At 36.1% G+C, this 27,918-nt stretch overlaps 7 protein-coding genes across 11 annotated transcripts; 2 read left to right on the top strand and 5 right to left on the bottom strand.

Annotated features, from left to right (window-relative positions):
- Nucleotides 1–712: 712 nt before the first annotated feature.
- OPT6 (oligopeptide transporter 1) lies at nucleotides 713–4,163 on the bottom strand. The gene is made up of 6 exons (XM_012987724.2): nucleotides 3,394–4,163; nucleotides 3,085–3,182; nucleotides 2,437–3,006; nucleotides 2,083–2,341; nucleotides 1,806–1,988; nucleotides 713–1,432 (listed from the first exon to the last, which is right to left on the bottom strand). The coding sequence occupies exons 1-6, from the start codon at nucleotides 3,874–3,876 to the stop codon at nucleotides 815–817; spliced, it is 2,211 nt and encodes a 736-aa protein (XP_012843178.2). The 5' UTR covers nucleotides 3,877–4,163; the 3' UTR covers nucleotides 713–814.
- A 1,388-nt stretch (nucleotides 4,164–5,551) lies between these two features.
- Nucleotides 5,552–9,515, bottom strand: LOC105963312 (RNA-binding protein 2). Of its 3 annotated transcripts, none has more exons than XM_012987715.2 (6): nucleotides 9,241–9,515; nucleotides 8,552–8,673; nucleotides 8,269–8,452; nucleotides 8,131–8,195; nucleotides 7,975–8,038; nucleotides 5,552–5,861 (listed from the first exon to the last, which is right to left on the bottom strand). In XM_012987715.2, the coding sequence occupies exons 1-6, from the start codon at nucleotides 9,329–9,331 to the stop codon at nucleotides 5,815–5,817; spliced, it is 573 nt and encodes a 190-aa protein (XP_012843169.1). In that variant the 5' UTR covers nucleotides 9,332–9,515; the 3' UTR covers nucleotides 5,552–5,814. The 3 variants fall into 3 exon arrangements, with proteins under 3 accessions (XP_012843169.1, XP_088675337.1, XP_012843161.1); XM_088819211.1 differs by lacking the exon at nucleotides 5,552–5,861 and adding an exon at nucleotides 5,868–6,047; XM_012987707.2 differs by lacking the exon at nucleotides 5,552–5,861 and adding an exon at nucleotides 6,931–7,314.
- A 640-nt stretch (nucleotides 9,516–10,155) lies between these two features.
- On the top strand, nucleotides 10,156–11,625 carry LOC105964741 (Yippee family putative zinc-binding protein). Of its 2 annotated transcripts, XM_088819212.1 has the most exons (4): nucleotides 10,157–10,508; nucleotides 10,706–10,739; nucleotides 10,834–10,972; nucleotides 11,099–11,625. In XM_088819212.1, exons 3-4 carry the CDS (start codon nucleotides 10,880–10,882, stop codon nucleotides 11,324–11,326), a joined length of 321 nt encoding a protein of 106 aa, XP_088675338.1. In that variant the 5' UTR covers nucleotides 10,157–10,508; nucleotides 10,706–10,739; nucleotides 10,834–10,879; the 3' UTR covers nucleotides 11,327–11,625. The 2 variants fall into 2 exon arrangements, with proteins under 2 accessions (XP_088675339.1, XP_088675338.1); XM_088819213.1 differs by lacking the exon at nucleotides 10,706–10,739 and having other exon boundaries at nucleotides 10,156–10,508; nucleotides 10,847–10,972.
- Nucleotides 11,626–12,518: 893 nt separating this feature from the next.
- ISI1 (binding protein) lies at nucleotides 12,519–14,503 on the top strand. The gene is made up of 5 exons (XM_012987696.2): nucleotides 12,519–12,911; nucleotides 13,167–13,372; nucleotides 13,643–13,741; nucleotides 13,872–13,945; nucleotides 14,057–14,503. Exons 1-5 carry the CDS (start codon nucleotides 12,632–12,634, stop codon nucleotides 14,280–14,282), a joined length of 885 nt encoding a protein of 294 aa, XP_012843150.2. The 5' UTR covers nucleotides 12,519–12,631; the 3' UTR covers nucleotides 14,283–14,503.
- On the bottom strand, nucleotides 14,400–17,177 carry LOC105963289 (pentatricopeptide repeat-containing protein At5g27110-like). Its single transcript, XM_012987685.2, has one exon. The coding sequence runs from the start codon at nucleotides 17,008–17,010 to the stop codon at nucleotides 14,431–14,433; it is 2,580 nt and encodes an 859-aa protein (XP_012843139.2). The 5' UTR covers nucleotides 17,011–17,177; the 3' UTR covers nucleotides 14,400–14,430.
- A 2,252-nt stretch (nucleotides 17,178–19,429) lies between these two features.
- On the bottom strand, nucleotides 19,430–21,184 carry LOC105963278 (dof zinc finger protein DOF4.6). The gene is made up of 2 exons (XM_012987675.2): nucleotides 21,013–21,184; nucleotides 19,430–20,530 (listed from the first exon to the last, which is right to left on the bottom strand). The coding sequence occupies exons 1-2, from the start codon at nucleotides 21,034–21,036 to the stop codon at nucleotides 19,625–19,627; spliced, it is 930 nt and encodes a 309-aa protein (XP_012843129.1). The 5' UTR covers nucleotides 21,037–21,184; the 3' UTR covers nucleotides 19,430–19,624.
- Nucleotides 21,185–23,889: 2,705 nt separating this feature from the next.
- On the bottom strand, nucleotides 23,890–27,862 carry LOC105971915 (3'-5' exonuclease domain-containing protein). Of its 2 annotated transcripts, XM_088819215.1 has the most exons (9): nucleotides 27,443–27,862; nucleotides 26,932–27,063; nucleotides 26,696–26,819; nucleotides 26,123–26,565; nucleotides 25,967–26,043; nucleotides 25,710–25,845; nucleotides 25,321–25,524; nucleotides 25,025–25,122; nucleotides 23,890–24,135 (listed from the first exon to the last, which is right to left on the bottom strand). In XM_088819215.1, the coding sequence occupies exons 1-8, from the start codon at nucleotides 27,818–27,820 to the stop codon at nucleotides 25,057–25,059; spliced, it is 1,560 nt and encodes a 519-aa protein (XP_088675341.1). In that variant the 5' UTR covers nucleotides 27,821–27,862; the 3' UTR covers nucleotides 23,890–24,135; nucleotides 25,025–25,056. The 2 variants fall into 2 exon arrangements, with proteins under 2 accessions (XP_088675341.1, XP_088675340.1); XM_088819214.1 differs by lacking the exon at nucleotides 23,890–24,135 and having other exon boundaries at nucleotides 24,764–25,122.
- Nucleotides 27,863–27,918: the final 56 nt, after the last annotated feature.

Genomic DNA, 27,918 nt, shown 5'->3' on the forward strand with positions numbered 1-27,918 from the left:
CTATGATTCTTAATTACCTGATCTTGTTATTATGCTTTATTATTATTATTATTATTATATATTGTTGGGTGCTAAATACCTAACACGCAAGTGCATTGAGTGTAAAATCTACACTCAACATATATTATTTAATTTGGTTGGTTCTTGATTCCTTTTAAACGCATTCAACGCAATCGTGCACACATTCATGGTATATAGTGATCTTCCAGTTTCAAGATTCCTGATACATCAACTGTATTCATGAGCAAGATTATTATTTTATTTATTTATTTATTATTATTATTGTTATATTTTGTTTTTTGTATTAAATTAAATGTGTAAATCAAATAAATATTCCAGATATTATAAAGAGTTCATAAATTGATCAGTGAAGTAGTTCATAAATGTTCCTTCACCAGTTTCTGTCCTTTAGTGCACAACACTTCAAGGAGAATAATGCACAAAAAATTCCACATGTCTACAGTACAGTCTCATGATAACATAAACTAATTATTATTATTTATTATTAATATTATTTTATAATTGAATCACTCTTTAAAAAAATACTTATGTTACATAAATATGTAAAAAAAAATCCTACCAAACCAATTCAAAAGTACTAAATCAAATTTCGAATCACTAATGGGGCCTGATTCACTGTTAAATTGTTAATTAATTGTGCTGTTTAGTGTTTTCTTTCTTAATTAATTATTCATTGATGACCATTCAAAGGGCCGAAAGCATAATTTACTTTAAAATAGCATAGTAAACCCAAATTAAATTAAATATATATAAACATAATCCTAATTAAAAAAAAAAAAAAAAGAAAGAAGAACTAGTTAACAACAGGACAACCAGGAACCACAATCCCTTTAGCAGTAGGGCAAGAAGCAAGAGGGCAACCATCAACATTATTCCCCCACCAATCAATCCCGACATCTCTCGACTGCAGAGCGAAAAAGATCAGCACCGTAACGAACGCTGTACCCGCATCCAACCCACCCGACAATATATAGTTATACCTCTCCCACCACCCCGGCCTGTACCTATACACCACAAACCCGAACAAAAACGCCATTGTCAGCCAGCTCGTGAAGTTCACCGCCGAAGCTGGCGGCATCATGGCGGTGGCCCCCAGCAAAACCGGCAAGTGGATTAGTCCGATCCATTTCTGGTTCGGGAAAGCTTTCGATGCAAGCCACACCAGTATGGGGGCGATGGCCCCGCCGAGGAAGAACCAGTTGACCGCCGGGTATATTCCTAGATTCCCGAAGATTCTCTGGGGCCCCACTAGGCCCCATATGACCGATGCGTCGTAGAAGACGTGGTCCATCGGGCAGGTCCATGGGCTGCCCGGGGGCAGCAGTGATGTGTCGCAAAGGTGCGGGATTGAATCCATTAGCCACCATGCAGTTAGTGAGTATATGATTACCGATATAAAAGTTCCTACCAACTGCAAAAAACCGAAAAAAAAGGAAGATATATAATACTCTGTTTTATGATTTTGCTAGCTTGATTTTTCGAAAATATATATTTTTTGACTAAAATATCCTTGTCCACTAATTAAGACTAAGAGAGAAAATTCAGGGTATAATTGAAAATAACGTAATTAATGCATTATTAGAGAGATAATACTCGTTCAATGATTTTGCTGGCTTGATTTTACGAAAATATACATTTTTGGACTAAAATACCCTTGTCTACTAATTGAGAGAGAGAGAGAGAGAGAGAGAGAGAGAGAGAGAGAGAGAGAGAGAGAGAGAGAGAGAGAGAGAGAGAGAGAGAGAGAGAGAGAGAGAGAGAGAGAGAGAGAGAGAGATGATGACCTGTACACAGAACATAGCTCTAGGTGGGATTTTCATGTAGTGGCCAAGCTTGAAATCGGATATAAAAGTGAGAGCTTGAGTCATGCTAATGTATCCGTAAACCTTGAAGCACATGTTAGCAACCGGCCGACCAGGGTACACGTATCCGATAATGTACTCCGTGATTATATTTAAACCTGGTTGCTGTTTTCATTAATCAGTCAAACAAAATACATGTGAGAAAATCGAAAATCGGAAAATTAAGAACATATATCTCAAAAAAAATAAAAAATCGAACCTGGTTTGTAGTGGCAACAATTATACCAATAGGAAGTGTGTAAATAAGTGCAATAGCACAAGAGAGCAAAACACCCCACCAAGGCAACTGTAGCGCGCTTTCATAATGCATGCAAGCGAAAAGAATAACCGCAATATTAATCACGAGTATAATTAAAAACCACCACATAGGAACTTGTTTGTATGCTTTCATTAGCCTAGTGTGTACATCCATTTTCGTGTTCGGTTTAAACACCGATTTTGTCTGTCTCCACAAATCCCTGCATTCCACCAATTCACACATATTATAACATTTTTTTTTCTCAAAAGAAACAAAAAAAAAGCATTTAAAATGTGCATCAAGAATCAAGATTACCTTCCATTGAAGAGTAAAACATGGACTAAGGTAGCGGAAAGTGTAGCGAACCCAAGGCCATAAGTAAAGGCAAACAGGGTGCTAAGATACAACGGACCCGATTCATTATAAGCCGCCTTATCAAGATTGAAATTCGAATTAATAATAGCCGTTGTATTGTACTTGGAGCCGTCGAATTGGAAAAGATTCGAAGAATAGATAGGGAAATTCTTGGCATTATAAATGTTGAGCCAATAACCCAACGGTACAATCACATACATCATGAGGAAAAAACCGACCGCGGCATTTGCAGAAGCAAACCACGGGCTTGCAAGTGGGCTGCCGAGATAAGACGAAATAGTCGACCAATCTAATCCAATTGACCCGATTCCTAAACCTTGTAGACCAGAACCTAGTTGTTGTACTAAGACAGATTTTGGGGCTAGCCAACATATCCAAGAAAGTGATGTCAGCATTTGGAAGATGTAACCTGGGAAAATGTAGTATGCAAAGCTGCAAACCAAGGCTATGAGGAAAAACTGCGTTCGGCTCGTTCCTCCCTTTGGTCTCGTTTCTTTTTCGTGTAAAGCCCTGCAATAATATTAATAATAATAATTTAAATTTTGACAATGTATAAAATTACCAGAAACTGGGAGTGAATGAGAGTACCTGAATAGTGACACCTGGACCAAATTACTAGGCCACCACATCTCTGCTGGTTCGACCAGATGTTTACGGAAAATTCCGGCCCAACCATATCCTAGGAGCTGTGTTTTATTACATAAAGAGAATGGATTATTACATATAGAAATATTATATTAGCACAAGATATATATAGTCTCCAAAATTTGATTTATTTCATCTCTACTCATTAATACATCATGGTAGAGATCTCTAAAATATTCTTAAATAAATTTAATTAAACCTTTTTTTTTTCTTTCTTGATAAATTACAGCAAATTAAATCCTAAAAATTTACCTGAGATGTCATCATAACAATAAAGGCGGGCAAAAAACCGAAGCTTTTCTTGTAATAAAGCTTAACAGCACTCAAAATATGAGTAGCATAAACACTGCCGGCACCGGCATTAGCAAGCATGGTAATCATAACATGCTCCTTCATATTAAACGGGCCCGGATTCAAACTAAACTCGAACCTCGTACCCTGCAAGAAAACCCTTTTGGTCAAAATTCTAGCCATAAGATGCCCCAAAGGCACCACAGCAATCTGGGCCGAAATCGAACCGATCACAAGCGGCTCGCTCCTGTACCAAAAAAACTGGTTCACGAACGACAGCAGAAGACAGGCTGTGATTCCAAGAAACCACATTCTGAACGTGTAGACCGGTACAGTTGGATCGTCGGTTTTCGGTACGGTTACTTCAACTTGTTTTATGGGACATTCGTCTGAATAATCTGTCATAGTATCCATTGCTATTTCTCTTTTGGTGTTGTGAACCATGGGTAAAGAGATTTTTTAACCCTCTGGTTTTTTTTTTCTTTCTGCTTCTTGTTTTCTTTATGCATGGAAGGGGATGAATTAGTGACGTGTATATACATATGTATATATACATATAGTTATAGATGGAGAGATACATACGCTCCGAGAATCCTACTTAGGTAAGAGTTGTTAAAATGTAGGGGATTCGTATATACTAAGTTGTATATTTCCAAAATTTCAGGTTATCTTGTTGTTGGTTACAGATAAACCCTAATTCAGATTTTTAGCATCTGGTCCGTTTTTGGGATGGTATTAGTGGTTTAATACCAAAGAAATTATAAACAGTAGAATCCACTTTCTGCAAGAATCTATACAGACCTATATGATAAGGATAATATAAGCATAAATTTTTGGGGTTCAAGATATAAATGACAAGTTTAATTAAACATTTGCTTCACATCCTTTATAAATTTTATTCTAAAATTACCCCACATACAAAAAATAAATATGCACCAAGTAATATTTAAATTGCATTTATCATTTTTTCATTCTGCATTTAATATATTTTTATTTTTACATCTAGTATTTTTATTATTATTTTTTTTTCGTAGTACGTTTTTTTTTTCATTTTCGTATTTTTTTCTTTTTTTCTACATAATATTGAAATTGTGATTTTTTAATTTGTTTCGGCCGTAGTCTTCTATAGAAACGCGTAGAAAACCGTAGTAGTCTATAGTTATGTATAGACACTCGTAGGATACTGTAGTAATCCATAGTCACGTATTCTTAAAACTCTAATTCCTCCTTTGAATCCTAGCCGCCAGACACCATAAACACCCATAGATACTCGTAAACAACTATAGACATGAAATCGAGAAATCTTAGATCCGTCCCACCAAACCGTAGATCTACTCCACCAAACCCTAGATCTGTGACGCCAACGTCACCACGTCGTTAAAGATGCCACAAAACCCCCCACGCTGAGAGAGATATCTTGAGATCAAGAGAAATAAATCGAGAGATCGAGACAGAGAGAGCGAGACAGAGAGAACCAGAGAGAGAAGAAAAATAAAGAGGAAAAATAGTAGAGAACCAGAGAGAGAAGAAAAATAAAGAGGAAAAATAGTACTGAGAAAAAACGTGAATATGTGGGTTATAAGATTTAGGATGTAAGGGCAAGATGGAGATTTAAAAAAAAATTAAGGATGTGGGTCATATATTATTTCAATCTAAGAATTTAATTAAAAAAAAATTAGATTTAGACTTGTCATTTAGTTCAAATTATGTTCCATATGAAGAGCTCCTAGTATATTACCCCTAAATTTTTTACATTTGTTTTCACCGATGAAATTGCTCTAAAACTATTTATGTACGAAATATAAATATACATATTAAAAAAAAAAACGAATTTGCCAAAAAGACTAATACAGTAAAAGATTACCACAACAATGTCACTCCTCAATCTCAGAACAAGGGCCAAAATAGACAATTGCCCATCTTTTTTTATTTGATATTGTTTAGAAGGGATAAAAAGAAATTGTACAATTATCTAATATATTCTCTTAGTACCAAAAAAAAAAATTCCGAAATAATACAATTGAGCCATTACTAATACACATCCATCATGTGCACCAAGTATGCATCACACCATTAGATTTTGTACATGGATTTGATTTTGTGAAGAAGAAAAAACCCGAACACGAATTTGTGAATACATACCTCAAATCAAAGAATCAAAGTTTCTAAAGACAGAGCTCGTAAAACAGAAACGAAAGAATCAGAGTTTCTAAAACAGAGCTCGTAAAAACAGAAATGAAAACAACAGATAATCATCTACTCATCAATCATCATACAGATGATGAAAGCAGCTCTAAAAACGGAACTACTTCCGTTCAACTCGTTATGTCAATTGTCATCCTCCCTGAATTACTCCAATAAGCTGCCATTTTATGTGCAATTCTACCTGCACATATTCCTCCTATACAGTTCCTTCACATTTTCTTCACCTATCTCAAGCTGCAACCCATTAAATATACTGCTACCTAATTTAACGAAGAAATTTCACACACCCTACGAATATTTACTCTTGTACAAGAGTTTAAGGAACTCCATTCTGAGTTCTGCATTGGGGATGTATAATACATCATCTGTCCAACCGAACAGTATGTTCCATACACAGAGAGACAATAACAGTGCACTATACAAGCAATATAACCTCCCATAAAGAACTTCACAAAATAAGCCAAACATGTCAATAGATAGCTATTTCTTCATGTGTGTGTGTGTGTGTGTGTGTGTGTGTATACACACAGAGGCCACGACACTGTACTGAAGCAATGTACCTATCAAGATCAAAATCTGCTCCCAGTGGACCAAAAAAGAAAAACACATAACAGATAGAGGCTAACTATGCACTACAAGCAAACATAGCCTAAGAGGTTAAGAGTCTCCGGTGGATTCTTTCACCTTCGTAAGGGGCAGGGAGGTAATTTTTCAGACATGGGACCTCTAGTTACAAAGAGTTAGTTCTTTTTTTTCGTATAGTAGCAAAAAGAAATATTAAACCATTATCCCCCAACTTATTTTCTTAAGTACGAGAACGCCGTAAGAACCAGAATAGTGACGGCCTATTCTGAGGAAGGTTTAGGCAGTAATTTAAGAGAATGGAGAAGTATTTGGGGAAGTGGAAATCTATTCAGGATTAAAACCCTCAATAGTAGATAAGACTGAAGACGTATAAAATAGATGCAAACACAACATTCAACTTGAAAAGGAATTACAGATCTGACAGATACCTAAACAAAAAAAAACGGGTTAATTAAATTATAAAGGGTTCATAATACTTCCCATCCTGAAAAACTAATTACCGAGCTACGTTGAGAGGCAGAAGTTGCATATTTTCCAGGTATAAGAATACCCAAGAAATGTAGTCATTATAGCACATACAAATTGTTCGAGGAAAATAATGAAACTAAATAAACAGAGTGCAAGGTCGCTCTACCTACAATATTTAACTACATCAAGCTGGACAGGGAGCGAATGTAAGCACGTTCATATAAAAAACCAAGAGATCGGTGGCGCAAATGAATTTGATAATCTCATAGCACGGGACAACAAACCAGCAGTCGTAGGAGTTACCCTCCAAATCACTAGCCATTATTATTACAAATGTATTTTAAAATTATTGTGACATCATTGTAGTCTCTACTAAAATGGGCCGCAGATAAAGAAGAGAAAGGTAGGGCTACGCAGCCGAATACGCAAATAGTATATCTGACGAATCGTAAATCTCCTTATCGAGTGGGTCCTACGCAGAAGCGTTGTTACACATTCAGAGAAATCGATTGGCCATTTGTCAGTTTCTCCCACGTCGCCCGCCCCCTGACCTTGCACCGGGATTGCGAGCAAATTGGAGATTTATGTTGGATGATTCGCGGTCGTGCTCATCGAATTTGTAACCTGCAAGATTAACTCCAACTACTTTATGGTGCAACTGTCGTCACTTCGAACGACGATGGAAAACGCGGGGTTGTATTGATTGATATTTGATATATATATTTTCATTTTAGTTTCTTTAGGTTGAAACTAATGTCAACATTCACATGTATACCATGAAAACTTGTTTACGAAGAGTACAAAAGCCATTGAGAACTTTGAGTAATCCAATCTTTATTTCTCTGTGGTGTGTATATATCTAGATATACGTGTTTATGTATTTTTAGATCCGATGGCGATATCAAATCTACCTAATCCCCCTCCCCCATCTGCCGCAAGTCGAACAATACAAGAATGTATTGAAAAGGAAACAAGATTTCTCTAAAAATCTGTTCCTTTAAAAAAAAAGGTATAATCAAGTAGCCTTGAAGTCAGTACTATATTCTAGAGAATTCATGACACCTCGGCAACAGAGTGGAGTTTTCATCTAGGCAAAGAAACAGCCATGATAAACACAGTAAATTCATAGCTGCTGAATTTATATGAGTTTGGCGTTCAAGTTCAGTCTATTTGGAGTAACTAACCATATAAAGGCCACAGTGTCTCACTACTTTTAGGACACGACATCAAATCTAATCAAAGCAAACTGAGGACTATAGAAATCAAAACATCTGTCAGACTCACCTTGTAGTGCATCCATTGCCGTTGCAGCATGAGCCGGACTCAGAAAATCAACGAAGCAAAGCACCTGCCCATGTAAAGATTAGTTTCTAACAGCATTATCAAACAAATACAACCATACGTGCATTTAAATTAATACAAAATTAAATTGATTCTTACATGTCTAGACTGCGGCTTGTCTACAAGCCTTACTTCCTTATATCCAAGAAAAGGGCGAAATATATCTGCAAACTAAAGTAAAGGAGCAAAACCAGGTTCGAATAACAGGGTATTTTCATAAACAAAATAGAAGGATACGAGACACCTCTCTCCGGGTGCAATCTGCAGGCAAGCCCTCCACAAACAACGTGCTGGTAGCATCATGAGGGAGTTGAAGTTCAGGTCGAGCCCCCATTACCACGGATCGGCTTATTTCAGCCCCTACTTGATCTGACCCCCCCACTGCAACTCCCCTTGGATCACCACCATATGATGAAATTTGCTGGTACATTGCACCATTGTTTTACAGAATCAACAACTGAGGTACACGTCAATCGGGGAAATTTAAAATAATAGACAAGAAATAAAAGACAGTGAGTACCGCGCTTCGCAAGTAGCGTTCATATGAGGCATTAACGGAGTCGGTATCTCTAGTGATCTGGTGTCCTGCCATCTCATTCTCACGAGCATAGTAGCCAGGCAAATCATGGCCACTTGGAGTTTCTACACAATTCATGAGAAATCATGTGAACTCACTAATAAAGGGGAATTAGTAAACATTAAATAGGCATCCGAAGGTATCAATTACAGGCTACAACGTCACAATCGTTACACGTAATCTAACCAATGATCACTTTTCCGGTTGTCCCCATTATTAATGCAGATTTTGTGCCCAACTTTCATCAGAAGATCTCAGTAACTAACCTCAAAAGTCAATTTTCAACTGCATATACCCGATCACGACAAAAGAATTAAATTTTACAGATAATCGAAACTTTAAACTTCGATTCCACAGTCAGATATAAGAACTTAACCAGTGTTGCTAATTCAGCCGCCAATTTAAAAATAATCAGCAACACGAATTCAGAGATATAACTTACCAATTCCTCTTTTGACGAATCATTCCCAAAAAACAGAGATTACTCAAAACAAAAGGGGGAAAATCTACAGATACTAGTACACACATACAGCAAAAAACCAATTCCTTAACCCCCTCCCCCAAAAAAAAATCAAAAAACCTTTACTTTTACATACCAAAAAAAAAGGATAAATGATTTCGTGGTTAGTTACCGAAGTTCGAACGGGGTCGTTTCGCCATGTGAGGAAGAACCGCGGGAGGCTGCTGCTTACCGTCAACAAATCTCCAATAAGGATCCCCCATTTTCTACTCTGAATGATTAAGAGAATGTACAGATTGGAAAAGGAAAATAACTAAATAAGGTGAATGTTTAATCACTTGACAAAAAAAATTAGGGTTTTGGATTCTAATTGTTTTCCGGATTGAAAAAAGAAAGAACAGTAACGTAAACTTTTTCTCCGTTAAACGATGATGCGTCATGCTAATCACTACATATCTTTTTTTTTTCTTTTTTTTTTTTAATTTAATTAAATTACACGTACATCCCTGATGTATGCTAAAATAATTTGAAGGTCCTTATAGTATCGACAGTTACAATAACTCACTTGAAACATTGTTAGAAGCCCTAACTGAATAACGCAATAGATAAGTTATTCCGTTACGTTTCTAATAAATTATTAGTTTTAGTAAGTAGTGGAGATAAATTATAGGGTGACATGACTTCTTTAATATTTCTTAAATTCTTATTATTATTTTATATAAAATTTATAAGTTTTCCGTTTATGATAGTATTAACCGTTGATCATACACATAATAATAAAAAATCACTAGATGTATTTCATCGAGAGAATCACGTGAAAATGAATACAAGACTTTTGATTAATATAGAGGTGAGTTGGTAATATTTGAACATCATGGCCTAGATTAGGACAACGGGCCAGCTTTGACAAATGAAAAGTCCAACTTGAATACTAATGGCCTATATTAAGACAACGGGCCAACATTGGGCTCATAATTTTCCAGTCCATCAGGTCCCATGCCCATAAAATATTATTATATTTATACACTTCCAGCGCGTGAAGCCCACTTTCTCACTGTGGCAAAAAAAATAGTAGTCAAAACCATCAATCTCAAAAAACCAGGCACAAAATCCTCCCACTTACTATTTTCTCTCTCCAAAGAAACTTAAAAATGGCTGCTGTTACTCTAAAATAAACCGTGACAGATTACATCTCTCTCTCTCTCTAGAGTTTTAATTGGAGATACAGAAAAAATAGTGTTGGTTCCAACTTCCAAGCAAAGAATAAAACCATCACGTCTACATCAAAGGCCACTTGATTTACCTCTCCGAATTCCACAATTACATGATCGCCCCTTTTACCAAAATACTGCCTTCGAATTTTGCTTAACCTAATTACAGTTGACACATACCGCTGCTCCGAGTGCTGATTCAATTGGCAACCTTGATTTCTATTTGAAGGTGAAGATTTTTATGTATTTGGTTCTCTTATCTAGTTTTCGTCGTTTTCTTTTTTTTTTTTGGTGAAGTTCTATTATCTAGGTTAGATTATGAATTTATGTTTTTTTTCCCCCTCACAAATTATTCTACCTGGATTAAAGTTTCGACTTTTATTATTGAATGATGTTGTTTCTCAATTTCATGTGTGTTTTATGCAGATTTCTTTGGTCAATTTTGGAGTCTTGTGTGAAGGTATAGAATTTTGGCCTCTTCTTCCCCTTTTATAATAGCATCTTCAATTACATTTTGTAAACAAATTTCATCCATATTTTTGTTTATGAATTAGCTTGTGATATCAGTGAGGTAGTTTGGGGCTTGGAATTTGTTCTTCAATGGACGAATTAGTCGGGCCTCGTCTGTACAGCTGCCACAAATGCCGGAATCACGTCTCTCTCCACGACGACATAATCTCCAAAGCGTTTCAGGTGCATCATAATTTATCGTCTGTTTCGAACATTCTGTTCACTGGCAAAGTTTAAGACGCAATTATTTCGTTTCTAGAAGTTTTATTACTAATAGTTTTGGTTGGATGAATATATTTTCTTATACAGGGAAGACACGGCAGAGCGTTTTTGTTCTCCCATGCCATGAACGTTGTTGTCGGGGCGAAAGAGGACAGGCATCTTATGACGGGCCTGCACACGGTCGCTGATATCTCGTGTGGAGATTGCAATGAAGTGTTGGGCTGGAAATACGAACGGGCTTATGAGGCTTCGCAGAAATACAAGGAGGGCAAATTCATATTCGAAAAGTCGAAAATTGTCAAGGATAATTGGTAGTGGTTGGTGGTAGCCCTGCGTGGTAAGTTTGATGTAATATATGATGGTCATTCGTTCATTATACGGGAGTTCATTATTCCTCAAAATGCCCTTTGTGTATATATAGTCATTGTCCGAAAAATGAAAACGAAATTGGTAACACGTCTGGTTGAAGACACTGGTATCGTCTGATGTTTGTGTCGATTGTAAAGTTTGTTAAGGAAGTTGTTTATTGGGTTGATATATGTATATATCTTGTTCAGTAATCTTGTACATAACTTTTTAACTCATTGGATTCTATGTTTCGTTTATCGACAAAATGCCGTTTACCTAGCTTCATCAAGAACTCGATTCAATTGATATTTTTATTCTCGAACCTTTTGAAGTTTCAATGGAAACATTTCTCTACCGATGAATGGTGTTTGATCTTCTGATGAGCCGAGTTTGATTTTTTCTTGTGCTTATGAGTTTCTTTTTTCATATTTTTTAATAGGGTAAATTACACCCACACCCGCGAGGTATGCTTAAATAACTTTAAGGTCCCTGTGGTATCGATAATTACATTCACCCCCTGAAACGTAGTTAGAAACTCTAACGGGATAATGCATTGGATACATTATTCCGATAGGGTTCTCATGGACTATTACTTTTAGCTAGTGGTGGAGATAACATAGAGTTATGGGGAGTTATGGGATGACATGGTTCCCCCAATATTTCTTAAATCACTCGTAACTTTTTGTTGTCTCCACCACTTCCTGAAACCAATAGTCCGTTAGAACTCTATTGTAATAACGTATCCAAAGCATTATCCCATTAGACTTTATAACTACGCTTCAAGGGGGTGAGTGTAATTATCAATACCACAGGGACCCTAAAGTTATTTAAGCATACCTCAGGGGTGTGGGTGTAATTTACCCTTTTTAATATAATAACAATAATAATATTATTATTATATTATAAATATTATATAATTATATTGCTATTATTATTAGTATATATTATTAATTTTACTGTTACTATTATTATTATTGTAGACCTGTTAAAAAGATGAATTGATTTAATTTATATATTAAGAGTATAATTAAATTTATTTCATAATATTAAATTAATATCAATCAAAATCACAAATCATTTAATTAAAAATAAAAACACAAATAAATGCAAACGAAAATCCGAATTTAGGTGCAATATAGGCGAAATAGCGATATCAGCTCATTTGGTCTATTGTCGTTAGTTGGTGGTAGCAGAACAAAAAGACGCCACTCGCTCTCATCAGCGGGTCAATTCCGGGTCGGATCTTTCTCTCAGATCAAAAAAAAAAAAAAAATGTACCTGAAGAAGCCGTTTTGGAGCGACACCTTGAACTCACCGCCGGAAGGTGAGTCGCAATCGCCGGTTCTCGAGCTAGTGAAATCTCTCGACAAGCAGAGACTGTACCGCGAGGTGACGCTCGCCCTCCGAACCGGCCTCCGTGATGCCCGAGCCGAGTTCTCCTTCCTCCGTGTCCGCGGCCTCCGCAGCCTTCTCAAGTTCCTCCGATCCGTTGCCCAATCGGATCACACCATTAATCTCTTTTGCCACTCTCAATCCATTCCCCAACTCCAAGGTATTTTTCCGATATTTTTGCAACATTTAATTTAATTTGTTGTTTCTCTGTTTTTTTTTTTTGGCTTTTGTTTTTCGTAATTTGTTACGAGCAACGGATTAATTCAACTGTATGGAGGTGGATTGTGTCGTTTAGGCATGATTTGTAGTTTAAGAATTCGATGGTGAATTGCATTTCTGGCTGTTGATTTGCATAATTTAGACTGTATTTTGGTTCTGCTCTTTACACAGTGAGATTGCCTTTGTTATGTAACAGTGGTGCCAGTTTTATTTGAACATTCACTTAAAGAGGTGGAGGACCAAACAGTGTCTAATTTGAATCACATATTTACCGTTGTGCCGATGAAGATAACTAGTCCTTCAACTGATGCCGAAGTTGCTCTTGCTTTACGAGTTCTTGAAGGATGCTGTCTTCTTCACCGCGAGAGTACAATCTTGGCTCATCAGCACAAGGCAATCAAAGTATGTGACTGGAAACCTTGTTTTTATGTTTTCTTTTTAATGTGAAGTAATCGTTGTCGGCATGTTGCGAAATGTTATCAACTGTTAGTACTCGTCCGTTAGTTGGAAAATAATTAGAAGTGAAAATTTTATATAGTTTGTTGAAAATTTTCCTTTATGTGTATTCTTTAAGTTCAATGATTCAGTAATGATTTTGATCCAGCTATTACAAATTCTGGATGTTGATGCCAATGCATTTTTATTTTTATTTTTAACGTTGATGTGCGATAGGTTTTGATGAATATCTTGTCAACTCGGGGAGTACTTGAGCAAGGTGCGTGCCTTGATGCTCTAATTGCCATTATGCTGGATTCCTCTTCCAATCAAATGGTATGTATTACTATATCGCAGGAAATGTTTGAGATATTTGTTTTCGTACCCCGTACTAAAGTGTTCTTCTGGCAACATACATAACTTTCTTGTTATATTTGTTTAATCATTGAGGTCTATTACATGCCAGGATTTTGAGGCATGCGATGGCATAGAGGAAGTTGCTCATCTTATAAGAGATAAACAAGTAGAAGAAAATCTAAGGTATTCTTGTTTTGAGATCCATCTCCAACTTTCTATTAGGTTAAGTTAGTAATCTTAAACATAATTCCCTCAATATTTCCCAATTGTCTGACAGTGCAGTCATGTAATCAGGTTGAAGTGCGGTGAATTTTTGCTGCTGCTTATTGGGCATGTAAATGGAAGGGAAACACCTCCAATGCTGACTATAAACGAGGATGTAAGGCGATTCCTAGGTGAAAAATCTGCCTCCTTAATATGGGCAGCAAGTCAATTTGGATCAACCTTGGATCCAGATGAAAGATTGACAGCTTTGCATATTCAAGCCCGAAGGGTGCTCGAGTCAATCGATCTTTACTGACAGCACGCTTAAAGAATGGAGCTATTGGCATTGTAAGACTTCTCTCAAGAACTTGCATTTCTCTTACATACTGTGAATGATTTTTTTTATTTGAATTGTATCTTGTCTTTTGTACATAAATATTACAGGATTGTGATCGAATCTTAAATTAAACATGTTCGAATCTCATTTCTGCTGTTAAATTATCCAATACGTCGTATATCTCTTTTGCTCTCTTGTGAGATCTGTCCCATGCCATAAAGACATGAGTTTCTTCTTTATCTTCAATCCAACTGCACCCCGGACTTTTATGCAGTTCCTCATCCTTCATTTGCTGTCTGACTTTTCTAAGTTCAACCCATTTACCTGTAGAAGCATATAAATTTGCCAGCATCACATAATTACTGGAATTATTCGGTTCCAACTCTATAAGCTTCCGTGCTGCTAATTCTCCTAGTTCAACATGCCCATGTGTAATACATCCACCAAGCAGGGCACCCCAAATCACCGCATCTGGTCTCATAGGCATTTCCTCAACCATCTCGTGTGCTCGTTTCAGCTGTCCCGCACGACTCATTAGGTCAACCATACATGTATAGTGTTTTAGCGTAGGCACTACATCATAAGACCCCATCAAACCAAAAAATTCTTGTCCACTCTCAACCGATCCTGCATGTACACATGATGACAGTACTGCTAGGAAAGTCACATTATCCGGTTTAAATCCATCAATCAGCATTTCCCGAAACAGAGCTATTCCATCCTCACCATATCCATGCATGGCTAACGCAGTTAACATTGCATTCTGCATGACCAGATTATAGTTTTCGGTCCTACTGTGAACCGTTTTAGCATACTTCATAAGCCCACACTTACCGTACATATCTACTACAGCAGCTCTAATGTACAGATCTGATTCGAATCCACATCTTATTGCGTATGCATGAACCTGCTTGCCTCGCTCAATAGTTACCAGCCTTGAGCATGCAGGTAAAACTATCCCAACTGTGTAGATATCAGGCCTCAGATTCGAAGCCTGCATATCGGAAAATAACTGCAGAGCCAACTCATTATAGCCCTTCTCCACATATCCTGCAATTATCCCGTTCCAAGTATATACATCTGGTTCAAATCCATCGTTTTTCATCGTTTGAAGAATGCTTTGAATGCTTTCCATTTGGTTGCAACTTGCATAACCAGAAACAAAAGTGTTCCATATTACCTGATCCTTTTTGGGAACCTGGTTTAAAGTTTTTTGTGCAGCTTCAATATCCTGGCATTGGCAGTACATGTCAACCAATGCTCCGCCCACAAATAGATTCGATTGGAGGCCTTTGACTATGCAGTACGAATGTATACCTTTTCCCAGCCTCAAAAAACGTCTTTCAGCGCAAGTGCTAAGCGCACTACCCAAAGTGAAAGAATCAGGTTCAGTAATCCCTCCTTTATTCATTAAATCTACAAGCAATCTCAAAGCCTCGTCGAACATGAGATTATCAGCATACCCAGAAATCATCGAGTTCCATGAAATCAAGTCTCTTGATTTTCCCTCGTGTTCCATCATGTCGAAAAGCTCTTTTGCCTTTCGAATCTCCCCGTTTTCGCAATATCCGCTGATCATGGTATTGAAAGAAACCTCGTCTCTCACTGAAAACTTGGAGAATACCTTGAAAGCACTCTCCATAACACCACACCTTCGGTACAGATCTATCAGTCCGTTTACAATATAAGGGCTGGACATGAAACCGTGTCTTGTGATATATCCGTACAGCTCTTTTCCTAGATTAAGTTTCTTTAATCTAGCACAAGCAGGAAGAACACTAGCTAATATCCGTGCGTTTGGTTCTAATCCCAAAACTCTCATTTTGTACAATGTTTCAATGGCTTCCTCATCGTACCCATTCTGTGCGAATCCACCAATCAAAGCACTCCATGAAACGAAATTCGGCATAAAATTATCCTCCCTCGACATTTCCTCCAAAAAACCCAACGCATCGAAAACCCGACCATTAGCAGTACAAGCTGTGACCATTGAATTCCAAGAAACACAATCCCTCTCAGACATTTTATCAAACACCTTCTCAGCATCATTCAAGCTCCCACATTTGCCATACATATCAATCAAAGCATTCCCAACGTAGATATGCGATAAAACTCCAATCTTCATTGCTACACCATGCAACTGCCTCCCCAGCTCAACCCCACCATAGCCACCGCAAACCTTCAAAGCCACCGGAAAAATGAAGAACTCCAACTCGACATCCTCAAACAGCAATTTCACGAAGTAGTTCAAAGCTTCCGCGAAGATCCCGTTATCCAAAAGCACATTCAGAAACGCTGTGTACGTGTATAAGTTTCTTTCAGGCATTTTATCGAACACGAGAGCTGCATCGTCGAGGCATCCGCATCTGGCGTACATCTGAAGCAGCTTGGTCTGAACAAACTCCCGCCCATGAAACCCATTTTTGATCAGGTGGGCGTGCACCTGATTCCCGAACTTCGGGCAGGTGCAGGAATCGAGCACCGAAGCGTACGCGGTGGAATTGGCCTCGCCGTTGAGAAACGGAGTAATGTTTTTCTGAATTTGAGAAACGGATTGGTCTGATTGCTGCTTGTTCGTTCTTGCCTCTTGCAAGGCGAGCCGGCTACCGAGCTTGGGGAAGCCGGCTCGATATTGGGTGGTTAATGGCGGCTCCGGCAGTGAAGATGGCGGCGGCGCGTGGATTGCAGGTTGAAACTGCGAAAACATTTTTCCCGGTTCTTGATATTTCCTTAATTCAACTTTATGCGGTGATGAAATGAATTCTAGACATTATCGTGTTGCATGGAAATATGTTAAAGTCAGCTTTTTTAGCTCAAAATTAAAGAAAATTTGAGAGCCAATCAAAGAGAGATTAGAATATGTGTAGTTATGTTTTAATTGTGACGATTAATTAATTGATGTTTATATTTTAAATCATGGGCTTGGTCTTCTAAAAATAAGATAATGGGCTTCAACTTTGTATAAAATCTTCTACTATAAAATAAATTAAAACAAAACAAAGCCCAAAACTCTTTAATTCTTCCGTCATAAGCCCATGAAATTATGGCGTTGTTCAGAAGTTGGCTTATGAAATTATGGCGTTGTTCAGAAGTTGTTGTCTACACGACAGTATTATAAGGTTTACGAGATCCTACACCTGATTAGATACACTACGTCTTTTTAATCGTAGATCTATATAAATAATTATCCACTAATCACATATAAATATGTTTGTGTATCTTATTATAATGTGTAGATTAATGGTGTCAAACTATATGACGTATTTCACCATGTGCAGATTTTATAAAATCGTATTATATATGCTAAAGAATAATACGTTTACACGTATGAATAGGATAAAAAGAAATATTAATTAGATAACTAATTTTTTTTTTTTTGTCCAATTATTTGTATCTTAACAAGTTCATAGATAAACGTGAAAGTATATCACTCAATATAATTTGAGCTTCTACCGTTAAAAATAAAATAAAATACAAAGGTACTAGTGCTACATTAAGATAAAAAAAAAATGGAATTTTATTTAATTAAAAAAAGAATAGGAAAGAAGTGCAGATCATAATAAAATAATAATAATAGTGGTGGTGGTGGTGGTGGGGAGATGATAATAAGAGGATTTTGGGGAGTGGGGGAAGGATAATTCTTGAGCACGCTTGCCGGAGGAGAATGTTTTTGTGGGCCCCACGTACTCTTTTTTTTTTTTCTGCTGTAATAAAATAAAGAATGTGTGTGAGTTGTGATTGCCAGGTCAAGTCAGGTTTGCTACTCTACTACGTGTTCATACTTATCAATTTCGTTCAACTCTAATTAGTAATTACTACTACTAATTAATTACTCCTTTCATCACTCATTATTATTATTACATATTATGTTTTCTGTTCTGCCTTTTCCGCAACATTTCAAATTATAGTTTTTGAATAATTAGTACCAACTCCCCATGTACCAATTTACTCAATATATTAATATGACTGTCCTCCCACATTTTTCTTGGATCATACTATTATTTTTCTTATTATATAAACATTTGTTAAAAAAATTAAAATAAACAACTGGGTAAATACTAATATTTTTCGTTTTTACACACGTCGGAATATTTGAACCCTAAATCGACTATTAATCGTCGAGAGAACGTCGATTACTTTTAATTTACGAGATTAATATTGATCAAGAGATTAATATTTAAAATACAAAATCCAATGCATTTTCAGAAAAGTGCGCCATATATTAGGGCTTAAAACCCTTGATCAATAAAATTTAAATTTTGGGTTTTTATTAGTGGTTAACCATGTGCTAAAAAGAGCATGTATCATGGGCCAATACTTAGTTATTTGTTTCTATATGTTTTGAATGTATGTAATAACTTTAATTTGCTGAAAATGTAGTTTAATAGTTGCAAGAATCTCAAAAAGAAAACATTCATATATTCATGTTTCTGGGTAAGACCTGTCTGTCAGTCCTCAACTATTAGCCAAACAATAACAAACCTACAAATTCAGTTAATTAATTAAAAATAAAATTAACAAAAAATTAAATTTAAAATAAAATAAAGATATCTGGCTGCCAAAAGATTGAAAGACAGCCATAATTGCAACTCACTTTAGAAACACAACATAAATTAATACTCCACCTTGGTGTAATCAATCATCAATCCCACTAAAATCACCCTCTTCCCCTAATTAATTACTCCCTACTTAATAAGCTCAGCTAATTAGCAATTAGTATTTTATTTCTTGAAAAATCCAATTAAGTACAGTAGAAATCTTTCTTGGACAACTAACACTAGACAATTTGGCATGCAAAATTTTCAATTAATATTGTGACAAATGGAATAAACTTTAATTCAATAATGGGTTCATATTACAAGTCCAAGATTCACTGATCATCAAAGAAAAACACAAGGAAAATTAATTCTTGAATATCTGCATGCCAAATATATTGCAGTACCAAGTTGAATATAATAATTCAAAAAAAAATGTGAGGCATTTACATTATGACAAGACAGAAGCAAATCTGGGAAACAAGATAGGAAGAAATCCAACACAAAGAAGCAAAGTCGGAATATAAATAAAAATAAATTGAGACAACAAACCAAAAAAAAAAAAAGAAAAAAAAAAGAAAAGAGAACACGTGCCCAAAAACTATCATCTGTTAGTTCTGAATTAACACATCATTTCGTACGTACTACTTTGTAATAACAAAACCAAAGACAAGTCACTCGCCACCACCACCACCACCACCATGTAATTAAGAAAAAAAGAAAAAAAACCTGAAAACAAATAAATATATATAGATTACTAATTAAGATAAAATAATTATTAAAAAATCACCAGGAACCTCCAGCAAGCATTCCATTCCAGTAGCCATTAGTGATTTCCCCATCTTGCCCTCCCCCGCCTCCTCCTCCGTGATCGTTATCTTGCCGTTCAAATTCATCAGTAGCTGAAACCGGCTTCAGTTCCTCAAACGGAAACAGAATCGTCGACGGAATATTCGCATTGTGATGATGATGATTCTGTAATATATTATTATTATTATTATTATTCCCATATCCAGTCTGATCAATCCCGTCAAGCGAAAACCCCAAGCTCGGCTTGTAATCATGCACGCCACCACCACCTCCAAACCCGGTCGAGTAAACCGGGTTCGGATCTGCAGAAACTGACATATTATTATTATTATTATTAATATTCATGAAAGAAGCCATGAAATTTCCTGTAGTGGAAGAAGAGCTCTTGAGAAGATCCAAATTATTAGGGTTTCTAGGGTTGAAATTCTTATTGCCCAGGCCGAACGGTAATCCGGCCACGTAATCATTGCTGTAGTAAGACGACGTCGGATTGTAAGCTAGATTCAGGTCGTTGCCGATTTTAGGGTTTTGTGTGGAGAAAATTGGAGGTGCTAGATCTGTCAGGATTTTCTTCGAGGCGGCGGCGGCGGCGGCGGATGAGGAGGAGGAGGAGGAGGAAGAGGATCGTTTGTTCTTCCTAGAGCCGCCGCCGACGGGGACGTTTCTCAAGGAACCGCCGGCGGTCCAGTACCTCCGACAGGTTTTGCAGAAGTACCTAGGTTGGGTAAGACTGTAATTGTTGTAATAACAGAACTTTGTGTTGGTTGAATTGCATCTTGGGCAGTTTACAGGCTGGTCTTTGTCTGGTCTTGGCTTCTTCTCTACATGACCTCCATTAATGGATTTCGAGTTGTCTTCCACTGCTTTCACAACTCCAATACCCTAATTATTATTATATATAAATAATGAAATTAAAATTAAATTAAATAAATTTAAGAACAAGAGATCAAACAATAGCAGACAAAGATGATGATCATGGGTAGCTAATAACTCAGAAACAAAGCAATAAAAACAAATTAATTCAGCTTTATTTCTTTCTCTCTCTCTCTCTCTCTCTCTAGCTTTGTTGAAGATGGATGAGAGAGAGAGAGAGAGAGAGAGAGAGAGGAGAAAGTAAGAGAGATGATGAGCACTAGTTTCCATACGCAAGAAAACATTTAGCAAAAAATTAAAAAGATTAATTAGTGGGGTTTTTGATCATCTCATCTACTGGTAAAAGTTGCTAGCTTTAAATTATCTATATTTTGTTTTTGCAAAACCCAAAGCAAAAAAGAGAAAAACAAAGACATGCTAAATTAGAGGTAGAGAAAAAATAAGTAGTAATGATATCATGGAGAGAAAAAACATGTTTGTTTTTGCTTTACCTGTGGCCACTGAGCAGTATCCATAGCAGAAAGAAAGAATTGGGGTGGGGGGAGGAGAGAGAAAAAGAAAAGGTGAAGGGAAGAGAGAGAGAGAGAGAGAGAGAATGTTGAAAGAAAGAGAGAGAGAGAGAAAGGTGGTCTTAAAGCAAGAAAGCTACTTGAAGAGGTTGTCTTTGGCGGTTGGTTGCATATGTTGGCTTCCTCTACTAATGTATTGTAATGTATGATGAGCCCGCTGCTAGTGGGGGAAAAAAGGAAGTTTCTTTTCTTTTTCTTCCAGGCAGGGGTACTTTTGTCCAATTTTTTTTTTTTTTAAATTTTAATGCAAGAATGTTTCGGAAGCAAATTGATTTATTTTACAAGTAAAAAATAAATGCATTGCAATTTCGTTATATAAAATTTTTGGGAAAATAAAAAATCGGAATTTCGTAAATTTATATAATTCTTTTGTACAAAATAATAATAATAATAATAATAATAATAATAATAATAATAATAATAATAACAAAAATCCATTTCAATCACCTATAATGTGAAATGCATACCAATATTAGTGTTGTAAGTGTATTTTTTTGAAGAAAATAATGGAATTAATTTCGGAAATCATAATATCATATATATAAATGTAAACTTGGGAAAATCGAAAATCGTGATAACTTAAACTATATTTAATTTTAAATTCGACATAGTTATTGTTGTACCTCTTCGATTGAACATGTTTCTGCACCTTGTGGTTTTTCTTTTCTTTTAATAATTTGGCTTAACATTCAAGCTATTATTTAAAAAAAGTGTTTATTTCAGTCTAGAAAATCATTTTATATTACTTATTTAGTTTTTGAGTTCGATTATATTCTTTAACAGTCTGCAATTTTGTGTAATTTTTTTCGAGTAGTTTATCCATGCATGTGTTTGTTCAAACTTCACACTTCTTTTTTTTTATGGGAACAAACTTCACACTTCATTATGGAGTTTCTTTATCACATTTTACAAGTTAAGTAAACCATTAATCAAAACCACACAATTTGTCCAAATTTGTTGCTTTAAATAGAATTATTTTCGATGCATAGTGTCCGATGCAATGTTACATTTCTGATATCAAGAATTGTCTAGAATTTGACTTTATTTTTGGTTCAAAAAGTAATGTCTTGCTCAATTGAGAACAAATAACATGGAAATGTCATTCAAAGAACACAATTTACACACACACAAAAATGCTACTAAATTTGGATATGAAATAATGAGCAGATGGGATCAATAATACGTAGGGCAAAATTACAAGGAGCCCCTGAAGTAAGACTTAATTATGAAAAAACTCCTCATTGTTTGCATAATTACGGTTACCACCATGAGGTTATATTATCCATCTAACAAATTCACCTTCACATAATTAACAGTAACGGAATTAAATAAATTCCATATAATATCCATTTTGTAATGACCAGAATACCCTTAGGAGTCTAAGGGTAAGGTTTGCAAAATAATTCTACTTTTATTTTTTTTTAATTTTAATTTTTAGATTATGTGTACGGACTTACATTGCATGATGGCCAAATGTAAGAAATCAGAAAATTGAATAAAAGACCTTTTGCTCTCTTTCATCTAATTATTTTTTACAAATGGGTATTTTAGACGATTACTACGTTCGGTTAGGTTTTTCTTGCAGTCCGTTAGTTTCAGGAGATGCTCGTAATTATAGAACCAAGGAATTTTTTTTCGTAATTAGACGCTATCCTTCTAATTTGCCCTAATATGTATGGCACAGAGATGAAAATTAAGAAAAATATTACGAAAGATAGAATCATGGGCTTGAGTCTCTAAATTAAAAAAAAAAAACGAACGTGCAATTCTTTTTATCTACATATGATATATGTGGTTGATTTTCAAATACTTATATAATATATAAAATATTTATATTTTAAATGCAAAATTAAATCCTCATAAATGTAGTTATCTAATTATATTCCTCCTACGAATGCAAAAATTCATTCGCGTCCGACCAATATTCCACGTGGCAGTCACTAACAGGAGAACATACATGGGTCCCACCTCCAGCCAATGAGTAGCCGAAACGTAAGGAACGGCGTAAGTGAGGCGAAGCAGAACCAATCTGGACCGTAAATCGAAGAAGGAATCGGGGCTGTATGATATGATTGACGGCTCACAGCGTCAGTGCGGAGACATGTGCCCTGCAGGTGCGTCACACGCCGCCGTAGCCCTATCCTCATAATTTCGATGCTTGCGTGTATATATATTGCGTGGGAAATTTATACACCAAAATACATTTTGTATCTATCTATCTTTTCTTTTTCGAAAAAAAAAAATATTCCGTTGGAAATCAACTATTGTCAATGTTTTTTTCACAAAGATTAAAACACTAAAAACGTAACACGAATAACAAAAAATGGATGGGTCAAAATGCGAGTTTTAGTATACAATCTTTTCAATTAATTTTTTCCTATTCTAGACTTGATTTTTTTTTCTAATTAATAACTATAAGTTGTTAAGAAAAAAATGCACCTTTAACCAAAAGAAGAATACTGGGTAAAAAGGGGAATGTGTACTTTCTTTGCAAAAACAAATTATGCTGAGATTACTCTAAAAACTAATTAATCCAATTGGGTTTAGTATTAAAAGAAAATGAGTGGGCCCAAATGTTTTGGAAGAGAAAATCTCAGTGGGTTGATTTAAGTTTCAGCCCCACAAACGCACTAGTAATTGCTACTGTTTATGGTCTTTATTTAATTTAAATATCTCACTATCTAACTTTATCCCATTGTCAACTCTCAATCCTGTCACACTATTTATTAATTAATAAATACAGGTGCAAGTCATTCACACCTACACAATTCTCACTTTTTTCACAACTCATTCCCTTAATTTATTTAATTTTCAATTATTTCATTATTATTAAAATGAGTAATTAGTTTTTGAGAATAATTGCTCAACTTTACAGATTGCAGCAGTTCAATTAAGAAAATAAAAAAATAATCCTCCAACTATTGAACTAGCAAAGACCAACCTAAATCATCAAGATCGATTTCATAAATCAAGACTCGAGTTAGGAGCTAATATCCCGAATTTCCCGAGCATATAACTTTTATTACGGAGTCAAAATGCGCAGTCCTATCCATAATAGTGCACAGATATTAGATTTTTTAGATACTACACCGGGTAAAATATAGCGAACATAATCAAATCATAGTTTCATACGCACAGTGTAATGGTGTAAAATGACCAATGTGGTGAAATCTTACGCAACGAAGTTCACCGAGCATAGAATAAAATAAAAATAAACATAAACACAATGGTGTATCTATCTCCACATACCCACGTCATAGAGAAACGTATAAAATTCACACCAACATTATAAAATTCGAAAAATAAGCATCCCAATGTAAACTTTAAAAAAAGTGTTGGGTGCTTGACGGCCTATCTCAAAAGATAATCCATGTACAATGCATAAGTTCCCTCAAGTCAAATTTATTTCAATAGTTTATAGCCATATTAGACTAGTTAATCATAACTATGGTATTAATCCGTACATTACGGGCACATATTATGGGCCCGTTTTCCAAAAAATCCTAATTTTCTGATTCCGGATGTGCTAATCCACGTCAAAACTAACTTTTGCTATAGTAAACTTGAGTTATCAACTAAGTTAAAGTGACAAGCTGTGACAATCCGTAATTTCCTCTACTCTCTCACAGTTACAGTTAGGTTTATAGGTAAAACAAAGAAATTAAGATTAAGGTAAGTGTCTGAAGATCTAGGATTTGTTTATCATTAATCTGGGAACATAATCAAAGCAAGTTTCACATGTCTTCGGTTTTTACTTTACAGCAGGTTGAAGAATGTTAGATATTACAGATTTTTCTGTGGTGGTGGGGAGTTGAAATGTTATCATGCTTAACATATATTGCAAATAAAATACAGTGATAAATATTAAAATAAAAAATAAAAAAATAAATAGCAGTAATAATTTTTAAATTTCATGAGCCAGAGCATTGCAAACCTTTCGTTGCGTTCCCCTTATGCATAATCATCTTACGGTTGGTCATTTAGCTTGCACACATCGATGAACTTCTGAATTGCATTGTGATACTGGGTTCCCTGCGCAGATGTAATACAAAGAAGGAACATGTTAAAAGGGCTCGGTTTTTTCCTTTCGCTCCCTATGGCGAGGCCTTAAAGAGTTGGGTTCTCTTATTACTCTGTTAACTTTTTCTGGTTACATTAAGAGCATATGGGGGGGTGCGATATTTACAGTGAGGGAGTTGAAAAATGAAAATAGTGTATATTGAGGGGTACCTCCCAGTATAGTTGATTGCAGTCCCTGCACTGCCAGAACTCGATATTTTTGTCGAACAAGCAATTGGGAATCACTTGAAATCCCTTAGCCGCTTCGACGGCTTCTTGAGTTGTTAGAGGTTTTTGGATGAAACCCCCATTACATTTTGTACACCTTGACATTAGCTGGTCCTCAGAAATCTTAAGCTGAAATGTTTCAATTACCTGCACCATCTCAAAATCAGCAACACGTAGGTACTTTTTTTTTTGAACAATTACAATAGGGGGAATTTTTCATGTTCCGTTTCGAATTAGAGACGCTTAATAGACAATCAGGATATCACGAAAAAATAAATCAAGGTTGTATAGCCGTTTAGGCATTCTAGATGCTGCTATTAAATTAGAGTTACCTCCAGTAGCTGATCGTTTTTAAGGAGATTTCTAATCAGATATATCTGATTCTTTATCAAATATTCATATCTCAAAAGCTTGACATCCCGTGTTAAGAGAACTCTCTTCTCCTTTCGCGCTTGATCTATTAAATCCCTGAAGAAAATAAATGTAACATCTAGTCAAGCAAGTTTCTCCTATTCTTATTAGAAAATAATCGTAGTAAAATGTTTATGAGTTACGACATAAACACTAGATATCATCTACTCAATTGCACCTGGTTTCCGGCTTTTTTGAATATGGAATTGCAGCATCTACCCCAACACATCGTAAATGCTTTGCCAAGCCTTCAATCTGAGGAATTTTCACAAACAGACTCAAACTTTCTGCAAAAAAATGATCATAAAACTAAGATTTGACTAGACACACATACCATTACATCACACAAAAACTTGGGGCATCCATCACCACCCGAGGATGGATCCCATGGAGGGGGGCCTTGCCATTCTTCTGCAGTTTGAAGGGTTTTCGGTTTACTACTCTCTGATCCAGTAGAAGACTTTTTAGCCTTTCTTTTGGTAGTTTTCGGTTTTCTGTCTGTATCCTTTAACAGTATTTTGTCACCGTGTTTCCTAACAATCCACAAGAGGCTATTATCAACATGGTTAATACTTTCACTCGACTTCATAGAATCTACCTCCTCAGTTATTAGTATGCTACTATGTACTTCTGGCACAGTTGTGCGGATCATATTTGAAGCTTCACAAAATTTTGCTTGTGTTACCATGTTACACCCATTCGATGTCTCAGTAATCTGCTTCAACCCAGGATCAAAGCCCGATGGCCAATGTTTAATATGGTTTCCCAAGGAAGTTCCTGCATCGAACATCCAAAACAGCATCATAAAATGTGGTATAAGGATTAGAGTGACGAACAACACAACATTTTCTTGTTAAATGTAAGGAATCGAACGTTCCGCGATTTTATGGAATAAACGAAGTTGTACCTTCACTAACAACCTTCGCTCGGAAAACATTAAATATCTGAACCAAACAATGAGCATCTGCAGCCGCATATATCTTCTGCTCTTCTGTTAAAGGACGCTGGGACCAGTCACTGCACTGAAGCTCCTAAAAGAATTACAAACACAAAACGCGCACATTCAAAATCTAGTTTGGAATCCGAAGTAGACTGCACTTAAATGCTTTCAAGAAGACAGAGAAAATTATAGAACTAACCGACCTTAGAGAGAGAGATTCCTAAAACTTCTTCACAGATTGTTGCCAAGCTCTTGATTTGCTTCGATATCCTTCGTCCAAGTTGTTTAGGATGTAAATAGTTGTATATGGCAGTAATGTCTATATACGGTTCCACCTTCACAATAAATTTCGACTAACTTCAAAAATTGAATAACTACAGGAATCCATAAATATTATAACCAGCTTATTGAATAACCTTTTCCAATGATCATAAATTGCACAAAAATACAGTGATAATCAAATTTAAAAGTCTAAATCTCTCCACAATGCAGCTCACAGTTATCAACAAGCATTCAACTATCTAATCCAGCTATTCGTTCACTCATAAGGAATAAAATTCAGGCATGAAGAAAACTCAAAATCAAATCTGAAACGCTTTGTAAATTTTGCTCAACGCTACTTATTAAAACTCAATGTTAATCTTTTATCCTAACATTTCCATTGACGATTTCCGAAAAAGCAACAGAGAATTCAAGGGCGGAAAAAGGACTTACTCTATCAAAACCAGGATCGCAGCCTTGCTCGACAAAAGTGGAGGACAAATAAACAAGGTCCTGCTTAAATCTAAACCCTAACTTGATAACATCAGGCGAGACAAGCAATTCTCTCAACAACTCGTACACCGAGAGCAGAGGAACCGCTTGGAGATCGAGTAGGAAAACCGGCGACTCGTCCGGCCCTGACTCGTCCGAGTTGACGAGTCGGCATGCGATTTGGAGGAGGGCGACGGTGGGGAAGGTGGACGCGTGGCGGTTGGGCTTCCATTCCGCGTCGAGTCCGATTATCGAAGAGTGAGTCAACGCGTACTTAAGGTGGACGAACTCGGGCGAGTCATTGGAGGTGACGAGGTGAATCGCATGCGTGGGTTCCATGATCCATCAACAAATGGTCAGAGATTCCACAAAAGGAATTTCTTTTCGAGTTTTCCTTTTCTTTAGGGGAAAAATTGGCGGTTTGGGGTTTATTGGGC

This window comes from Erythranthe guttata, chromosome 6 (assembly GCF_056151865.1).
Source record: "Erythranthe guttata isolate IM_541 chromosome 6, IM_541, whole genome shotgun sequence".
NCBI lineage: Eukaryota > Viridiplantae > Streptophyta > Magnoliopsida > Lamiales > Phrymaceae > Erythranthe > Erythranthe guttata.